We start from the raw sequence: 9466 nt of genomic DNA on the forward strand, positions 1-9466 counted from the left end.
TACACACACACACACACACACACACACACACACACACACACACTTAAGCACTTTCTTGCTACTTTAAAAAGAGAGCCCAATGCTCATTCCAAAGGTTTCTCAAGATAGCACTGAAAGACCTTTTAAAGGTTGCCATTGGATTCAGGTGTGTAGCATCACAGACATATGGGCAGAAGACGTATAATTCTATAAAATGAATGGATATGGGACAAATCATAATGCTCAATATGGCCTCTGTAGTTCCGCTCTAAAGTTAAAAGAGCTAATCACCTTTATGTGTGTTGCAGCTCGTCGTCTGCAGAATGCCAGACAGGATGTCCAGCGGGTGTCTCAGAAGGAGTGGTGGAGCCCACGCTGCCGCAGGGCAGCCTCATCACGCTCGTCTAGCAGTTGGTGGACCTGGCTGGAAGCGAGTGTGTAGGTAAGAGGATGCAATGTTGTGCTCCGTCTGTCAAAGACATCATGAGAACTTACTAGTTAAGCCATTTTACAGTCAAATAAAACACAATAACCATATTCAGTCATAAGGTTTATGGAGTGTTAAATCTCAGGTCAGATTTTATTCAAGTGCTGCAAGTAAATGAAGATGTGAATAGTGTTTCAGCGCTGATGTTTTGGGATGTGTTTAGGGGTGTCAGGTGTGACCGGTGCCGCTCTGTGGGAAAGCTCCTGTATAAACCGCAGTCTCTCGGCTTTGTCTGATGTTCTGGGAGCTCTAGCCGAAAGATGACCTCATGTACCCTACCGTAACAGCAAACTAACACATCTACTACAGGACGCCATAGGTGAGAGCAGATGTGAAACACCACTATTTTACACTTGTTCCCTATTCTGTCTCAAAAATTCTGTCTTCATCCGTCCATCCAGAAAATATGGCTAAAGACAAGCCAGAAATGTTTTATATGCTTGTATTTTGCACATGTCATTTATAATAGGACAACTTATTTTGAAAATGATAAAAATACTAGATATCAGGTAAATATTTGATATAATGATTTATGTATATTATTATTATTATTATTTATCTACAAATGTTTTAATGCCATATGTTCCTTTTGCCTGCTCAGGGACCACATATTAAATTTAGCTCTCTAATTTTCTGTAGATGACTTGTAAATGTATATTGTTGTCAAAAGCACTATATAAGTAAATTTGACTTGACTTAATTCTGGGGCAGTCGTGGACATCCTTTGTCCCTGTTAAATAAATTATGAACTTGAAATGCATACTTTTTGCACTCATTGGCCTCTGAATAAAGATTTTGTAATATTTTTTCCTTGTATCTAGTTATGTGAGCTTCCTTTGCTTTTATTTGAACCACAGTTAAAACCTGTTCAACCAGTCAGGTTTTAACATGCCACTTTAAAAGTGTCATAGACGAGGCCTACCTACATTCTTCCCTTCCAAGCCTCACCTGACCATCCTTTTGACGTCTTTTCCTGTCCACAGGAGGGGATGCCAAGCTTCTGATAATGCTGTGCATATCTCCCACTCAACGCTTCCTCACCGAATCTCTTCAGTCCCTGGGGTTCGGTGCCCGAGCCAGACAGGTTCAGAGAGAGCCCCCAAGAAGGAAAAACACGGCTCTGAAGATGAAGTAACCAACAGGGAGATCCATTTAATAGCAGCTTGTGTGTTTTTATTTGTATGTATTTTTGTCACAGGTTTATGGTGCTTAGGTCATGTTGAAAGTTGCAGTGCTTTGTAAGAACACTTTAGGGTTAAATTTATGTTGATATCATAGTTAATGCTTATTAGTGATTCAATATTGTCGTTTTTGAACAAGTTACACACAATCTCTTGCACACTGGGGATGTTCCTCTGACAAAAAGTTTACAGGTTTTTGTGTCTAGTGTGAGTGGAATATTTCAGATTATGTGTGTCTGCAATTAACAATTAGTTTGTACTAAAGTATTGATGTGATGATGGAAAAATGTATGGCTTTTAAGTAATAGTGTTTGCAACCTGACTCTAGTTGACCTTATTTACTGCAAAGTAACTTAACGCCTTTCCAATGTATCACTATTTGTGAATGTTCAAAAATGCTTTAGATTTAATAAAACTTACCGTAAATCATGTACATCCGCTAGTTTCTTTCTAATATTTTGTCCCATTGTTGCAAAGGGCACTGATGTAATTTTTCTTCCCCAGATTAGTGTAGAGTTGCTGGGTCGTGCCCTTCTTTATTTCAATATTCGTCACAACCAATCGGAGCCTTCTCATGCGTGATGTAACATAAAAACACGGAAGTGTCAGTGTAAGCGTTACTTAAGCGGAGACTTGTTACATAGCGTCCGTAACTGCATCTTCTTTATCTAGAAGTTATAACAAGCCTGTCTGTGACTGTATATAGGCTACTGCGTTTGCATTTTAGCGCTCAACGGCGGACAGGTGAGTTTATTTACCACTGCAATCTCATAATTTAAGTGTATAAAATAGTAGTAGTTTGATTTCAGCGCAATTTGGCAACATGTCGCCAGTATTCATCCGTGTGCACTTTTTATTAAGTTGTGTATGAGGGAAAAACATGACTGCTAGTGTGTACTTTTCCTCAGTGTGGCGAGATATTTACTGCTTACAGCATGTCAAAACTTAAACTAACTGATTTAAGTTGTATTAACATTTAATTATTAGCTAGAATAGTTTATACATATTGATAGCCTTGTCATAATCATGTTAGAGTACTATAAAATCCAATTTACGTCCAAACGTACTGGACATGTTCTAAAATGGGAATTCACTCAATGTTGTAGGGAAAAATAAATATCACCCAATTTTTCCCACGTCCTTTATACAAATGTATAAAGATATTTTAGGTTAAAATATGAAGTCATTACAAAGATTCATCTGGTGTCAGGTGTGGAGCTTCATTCTGATGTAGAGCCATTTCTAAATTGTATTTTGTCTAAATTGATTGCAACTCTTGTTATTACAGTTTTAAATTTTGAACAGCATTACAGTGAAGATGCTTAAAGCCATCGGTCAAACTTTCTTTTCTTCTGGACTCCAGCACCCAAAATTCACTGCTCAACAGAGTAAGGTTAGTGTGTGAGTGTTCATGTGTGTACATGTGTGATTTTGCCAGAAACCTTCCAGACTTTACTGCAGACTTTGGATTTGTTAATATTTACTTATTGCTTATTAGCAGAGCTAATGCTTATTTTTTTAATGTGGTCTGCTCATGTCTAGTTTAAAGCAGACCTTGTTTCTTGTGGTTGAATGTTGTTTAATGGCTCAAATATTTCCAGTCATATTTGATGAGTAAATGCTTTTCAGGGTGAAGACTATGAGGTCCGCACTTACCACACAACAAACTGGGTCAGCACAGCTGTGACTGGCATGGAGCAGGACCCGGCCTTAAGCACAGGCTTCAGAAGACTCTTCAAATACATTCAGGGGAATAATGATAAGAGTAAGTGGTTATGTTCCCGTAGAGGACTAGAAAGAAGATTTTTCTGTAGTAGACATTCAAGATGAGTACTTTCAGCCATTATTGCCACATTTTGGGCCTGTGTTTATGGGTGAGAAATCTCATGCATAAAGCCAAAATTCGGTTATGTGTAAATTAAGGTTTTCTGTGAGCTACCTGGATATCTGGATATGCTTTTATAACAATAAAAAGCATGTGACAGGTTGTGTTCCCACAGAGTAAACTGTGTTAATGATTCACCAGATGACACTCTACTTGCAAAATATCAGATATTTTTTAGCAGATATTTCAGACACTAAGAACAGTGCATGTTTCCGCACCTTTTAATTAATGAACCACCTTGGATATCGGCTTTATTTGAGTGCTTTTCCTGTACGTCATGTATCAGAGTGTAAGGTGGAGATGACAGCACCAGTGAGCTGTATGATTGAGCCTGGTGCTGGACCCGCTTGTGAAAGCACCTTCACTGTGTCCTTCTACATCCCTGAGGAACATCAGGCTGACCCACCCAAACCCACTGATCCAGATGCTTTCATCGAGAACAGAAAAGAGCTCACGGTTTTTGTGAGGTATGTTTGTGATGAGGGCTTTCAAATTGTAGATTTTTTTTAAAGCAAGGATGCATTAAATGACAATAAGAACATTTAGAATTTTGAAAAATAAAAATAAAAAATCTATTTCAAGTAAATGGTGCTTCAGTTTTTATCAGTGGATCCTGAATAAAACAATGCAGTTTCCATAAAAATATTAAGCAGTACAACTTTTCAACACTGACAATAAAAAATGTTTCTTGGCCACAAAATCAGCATATTACAAGGATTTCTGAAGCATCATGTGACACTAAAGACTGGAGTGATGACTGCTGAAAATTCAGCTTCGCCATCTCAGGAAGTTTTTTTTTTAAAATATATTAAAATAGGACAAAAAGTTATTTTAAATTGTAATATTTCACAATATTACTGTTTTAACTGTATTTATTTGATCAAATAAATGCAGTCTTACTAAGCATAAGAGAATTATTTTATAAACATTCAAACTTGTTACTCTAAACTTTTGAATGGCAATTTATTTTTCAAGGGATTTTATATCTAGGTCAAACCGAGTATCTTGGAACAACTACATTACTGCATTCTCTAGTTTAAAATATTGTTGTCATAGCTTCATGTTAGCTTGGCCTTGTTTTTTTGCAGGACCTATGGAGGCTTTGCTAACAGTGAGAGCAGCCGTGCTGAGCTTCTGAAACTGATAGAGAGCCTCAAGAGGGATGGGATGAAATTCAAGGAGGCTCCGTTCTACAGAGCGGGATATGACAGCCCCTTCAAACTGACCAACCGCAGGAATGAAGTGTGGCTGATCAAAGATGAGGAATTAAAGTCTTAACGATCAAATGGTCATGCATTATGATGTGAATGAAGAAGGAGGTCAATTTATTTGTTTGAACTTAACAATAGTTATTGTGCAGATGCTTTGTTTACTATGTACCGCAAGTGCCTGAATGTTTTTATATGAGAATTTAACACTGTACTAATTGTATATCTGACCAATATTTTACTGCAACATTTTTAGGTACCAACAGTTAACTGCGAAATTATACAAAAAGAATGTTGAAATAACTTCTAATTAGCTGTCAGACTGACTGACACATTGCCTAAATCTCTGTTTGCAATGTCACTAATAATGTCTTAGGATCAAGTACTGCATGACTTGACTGAGTTTAACTTTTTTTAAATGTGAAATATGTATAATGTCATCTGTATTTTGAGCTGTTTATACTGCACTGAATCTTGAATCTAATCATTTAAGGGAACAATAACATTGTATTAACTTGACAACTTGTATTTAGTCATTTTGGTCTTAAAATAACCTGTACACATTTTTAAACACGGCCATCTAGTGGTTAAAAAAATATAACTGAACGCATTTTACCAAAGCTTTGCTGGCATAAATGAGTAGTATTATGCTGCCACACCTGAGACTGCAGTTTCAGGACCGCAGTCCTAGGAGTGTTTTTTCTTTTTCTTAATGTACTTTTATAGCACTATTCAATTCTGTATTTGTAGCTTGAATTCTAAGGAATACTTTACGCACATTTGAGAAATGATCATAGTAACAACATTTGTGACCCTGCACCACAAAACCAGTCATAAGGGTCAATTTTTTGAAATTGAGATTTATGCGTCATCTGAAAGCTGAATAAATAAGCTGTATTATTGATGTATGGTTTGTTAGGACAGGACAATATTTGGCCAAGATACAACTATTTGAAAGCCTGGAATCTTGGGGTGCAAAAAAAAAAAAAAAGTTGTCCAAATGAAGGTCTTAGCAATGCATATTACTAATCAAAAATTAAGTTTTAATATATTTACGGTAGGAAATTTACAAAATATCTTCACGGAAGATGATCATTACTTAATATCCTAATGATTTTTGGCATAAAAGAAAAATCGATAATGTTGACCTATACAATGTATTTTTGGCTATTGCTACAAATATACCAGTGCTACTTAAGACTGGTTTTGTGGTCCAGGGTCACATATATAAAATCAGTTACATGTAGGTTTCAGTCATAAACAGAAACATGTCTGGAATTTATTTTTATTTTGGTCATTTTAAACTACTAACAGATCCAGAGAAAAAAAAAAGTACTTTATCTGATAAAGGACATAACCTCAGGTGCTAGAGAACTCACAAGGCCAAACACACACTCTGCACCATCATCAGGTTTATTTTCGAGGTAACGGTTGCCTGAATATCATGTTCACAAGCTCAGCACAAAAGATGACGTGCATGTGGAGAAACAAGGGGCTTACTTCCATCTCTCTGTTGCAGGCGAATCATAAACAAGGATTCATGACGTCTGTCGTGATAGAACCTCTAAAGATCAGATTGGTCCAGGTCACTGTATCGAGCTTTAAATGACGGCCAGTAGGACAGAAAGTGGAGTTGATGACCCTGCAAAGCCTCTGGAGCTGATGTACGGCTGTGGGTGTTATAGTGACAGCGCTAATGAGATTGTGGTTTGGGCTGGCGGCTGACAGGCGGCAGTGAATCAAAGACCAAGACAAGACAGATGGGCAATTTTTAAATACCACCATGTTTTATTACAGAGACATACTCTAGAGGGTTAGCAGCTTGCTTCCTCTTTTCCATCGTTCTTTTTCTGATCCGTGTTTCCATCAGTAGAATGGATTAAGGAACAAAATAGAAGTTCTATGACCGGTGAATCTGAATTTAAAGACCACAAATCTGTAGGAGGTCCCGTCTAATCACACCTCATTCACTTCCCTCTCAAAAAGCTCACTTCCAGACACAGTATATCAAACCACATTCTGGCTATTCTAAAATAAATACTCTACAAAAGGAAGCCACTCCTAGCAAAGGTTTCTAAAATGTACAAATTCTTTGAAAATAAGATCAGGTGTTACTTAACATTTCTGTAGGTATATACATAAAAAAACATTATAAAACTGCACAGAAAAGAAAACGCTTGACAGGTAAACAGGAGGATTAGTTATTAAGCGGTTACTTTCGCTAGATGTTAACAGAACAGAACTCAGGCTGAAAAACGCCCTCACATTTCAGCAAGTTAAGAGTGTCCCGTTCGGCTCTTTGGTAACCAAAACAATTACAAGTAAACCGGTCATTTGTTTCAAGTAAGATGTCGGAATTAACTTTTTAAAATAACCAACACAGACACAATGCTTTTTAAATGACAAATAAAAGACGACGATGAACACAGTGCAAACCTACACACCAAAAACCAAACATAAATGCTTCCACAAACAAGCCTTCGTAACTCCAATCCCAATTCAATTTCCAATCCAGACACTTCCGTTGGAAAGATACCCACTTGTAGGAATCGGTCGGTGTGCTATTTATCTTGGGTCTTTGAAGACCGGCGTACTCAAGCGGTAAGGCGCTGACAAGAGCTGCCTCGCTGAAGTTTGAGATGTGACGCACCACAAAATATCCATCAACTTGAACTACTACAGCCAAAACAAGTAGTCACATAGTAATTCCTTCATTACAACTTTCGTTAACTGCTTTAAAACAAAAAAAAACCCCACACAAATCTGACTGTTACTGCTTAAGAATGGAAATAAAAAGCTGAACAACATAAAAGAAGTAATTGCTAAGCTTTGGAAAGATGAGTCTAGTATTGCCACTGAAAGCGGAGTTCTCTCCGAAAAGAAGGTCAGATTGGATTGGATTGGTTACTTTTTTTCTGAAGAGCTACAGATACAGCAGTATCTCATCTACTGCTTGAGCTGACTGCTTGTTCTACCTTAGATCCACAAGTCTTAGCCCATACTACAACATCAGACAGTGCTGCCTGGATTAGTGGGCGGCAAGACCTTCTAGAGTTCTGCCTCTCCTGGTCTTCTGCCCTCAGTCAATCTCTGGTGCCGAGAAGGCATTCTGCCTTTGCCAAGGAGCCGTTTGGTATCCTAACTGCTGCTCTGCTCACATAAAGTGCTGTTGGAGTCCTGAGAGATGGGGAGGGGCATGTTTGATGGAGGAACAGGGCATGGGTCTTCACAGTCGGTGAGTTCCCCATCCCTCTCGCAAATAACAGTCATGGGGCTGCTGAGGATCCGGCTGCGGGTGTTATACTTGCTGCTGGCGGCGGAGGGCGGTGTGCGAGATCGGCCGTACTTCGGACCGATTAACGATGGGGACGTTGAAAACATTCCCTCGTTGCGTGCCCAGTCCTCGGGCATCCTCTTGTTCCGGCCTGGTGAAGAGCAGGGGCTCTCGCCCGTTGGAGATGCTGGATCGAATGAGGAGTCGAGAGAGCGAGTTCTCTGAAAGCGTGGGTCGGTGCTGCGCAGCATCTCTGCAGCAGACATGCGGAAGCTGGTCTCGGAGCGACTGCCTTTCTTCAGCAGAAGGGCCTTGAAGGTGTCGCTGCTTGTTGCGGATTTGCGCAGGCTGCGCTGGATGGAGCCCATTTGCCGTGGCAGAGGGGAAGTCAAGCTGGGGGCCGTTCCTGTAGGGGTGGCCGGTGGGGATAAAGGACGTCGTGAACAGTCCTCTTCGGATTCCTTGCGGCCCAGGACCTTCCGCTTCGACCTGGAGACAAAGATGAAGTAATGTCAGGTAAGTTGTTTTGTCAAAAGAGAAATAGGTAACACTTTATTTTAAGGTGTCCTTGTTACACGTTACATGTACTTACTATTATAATAACAATTATGCATAATTACATGTAAGTAACCCTAAACCAAACCCTTATCCTAACACTAACCATATGTAGTAAGTACATGTAGTTAATTCATATTATTCAGTACTTAAATGTATAATTACACTGTAACAAGGACACCTTAAAATAAAGTGTAACCGAGAAATAAAGCAATGAAAGCCAAAGAAGGGATGCACAATATCTCAATATCAGTCAACAGAAGTCAACACTTAGTTCATCTTTAAAAATATAAATTAGTAACACTGTTAAATGTAATTTTTAGCAAATCTGTAGCAATACTGTACATTATAATGCTGTGATGCCTAAATTCACTTCAGCATTTAAAACAATTGGTTTTAATTTTTAGTGTTTTGATAGTGTAGAATTTTAATATGATCTCTTTATCAATTATTTTAAAATTGAGAATTTTTAAATCGTGCATCCCTAAACCAAAAGTAATTTTTTTTAAGTATTAGCTAAAGCTTATATTAGTTAGCAGTAGGCAGTAGAACATCGGTTCATTTAGTACAAACAAAAAAGTTGTTTGATGTTTTTTTTTGTGTTTGAAACTATTATTTAAAGACAAATCTATTGACAGAGCTGCCACTTAATGAAAATGCTTCACTTCAGTTAACAACTAATCTAACTACTCTTGAAGCTGAATGACTTGAATAAGATTTGAGTCAATTTTTGTGATTAATTTTTTCAGTCTTGATGAGCCTATCCCCTTCATTGATTTCTGTTCCACTTTCTCATTAAACTCAGCTAGCCCCCAGCAAACCAAAACTTCACTTCACTTGGAAAAGCAGGAATAACTTAATGGAGGATATAAATAGCGGAAGTGTGTGTGTGTGTGT

At 38.3% G+C, this 9466-nt stretch overlaps 2 protein-coding genes and 1 pseudogene across 3 annotated transcripts in view; 2 read left to right on the top strand and 1 right to left on the bottom strand.

Moving 5' to 3' along the window:
* LOC107693207 (uncharacterized) overlaps window positions 1-2045 on the top strand; it is an 8506-nt pseudogene extending 6461 nt beyond the window's left edge.
* A 182-nt stretch (window positions 2046-2227) lies between these two features.
* On the top strand, window positions 2228-5401 carry hebp2 (heme binding protein 2). 2 transcript variants are annotated; one of them, XM_016492516.1, is made up of 5 exons: window positions 2228-2391; window positions 2953-3040; window positions 3277-3412; window positions 3819-3999; window positions 4621-5401. In XM_016492516.1, exons 2-5 carry the CDS (start codon window positions 2966-2968, stop codon window positions 4808-4810), a joined length of 582 nt encoding a protein of 193 aa, XP_016348002.1. In that variant the 5' UTR covers window positions 2228-2391; window positions 2953-2965; the 3' UTR covers window positions 4811-5401. The 2 variants fall into 2 exon arrangements, with proteins under 2 accessions (XP_016348002.1, XP_016348001.1); XM_016492515.1 differs by having other exon boundaries at window positions 2229-2391; window positions 2936-3040.
* Window positions 5402-5938: 537 nt separating this feature from the next.
* The window catches only part of LOC107693225 (NHS-like protein 1), a 123676-nt gene continuing 120148 nt past the window's right edge, over window positions 5939-9466 (bottom strand). Inside the window, exon 8 of the mRNA XM_016492517.1 lies at window positions 5939-8503. Coding sequence (XP_016348003.1) covers window positions 7879-8503 — 625 coding nt within the window. The 3' untranslated portion in view covers window positions 5939-7878. The remainder of the gene's footprint in view (window positions 8504-9466) is intronic.

Source organism: Sinocyclocheilus anshuiensis, unplaced genomic scaffold (assembly GCF_001515605.1).
Source record: "Sinocyclocheilus anshuiensis isolate Anshui unplaced genomic scaffold, SAMN03320099.WGS_v1.1 scaffold810, whole genome shotgun sequence".
NCBI classification, from domain to species: Eukaryota; Metazoa; Chordata; class Actinopteri; order Cypriniformes; family Cyprinidae; genus Sinocyclocheilus; species Sinocyclocheilus anshuiensis.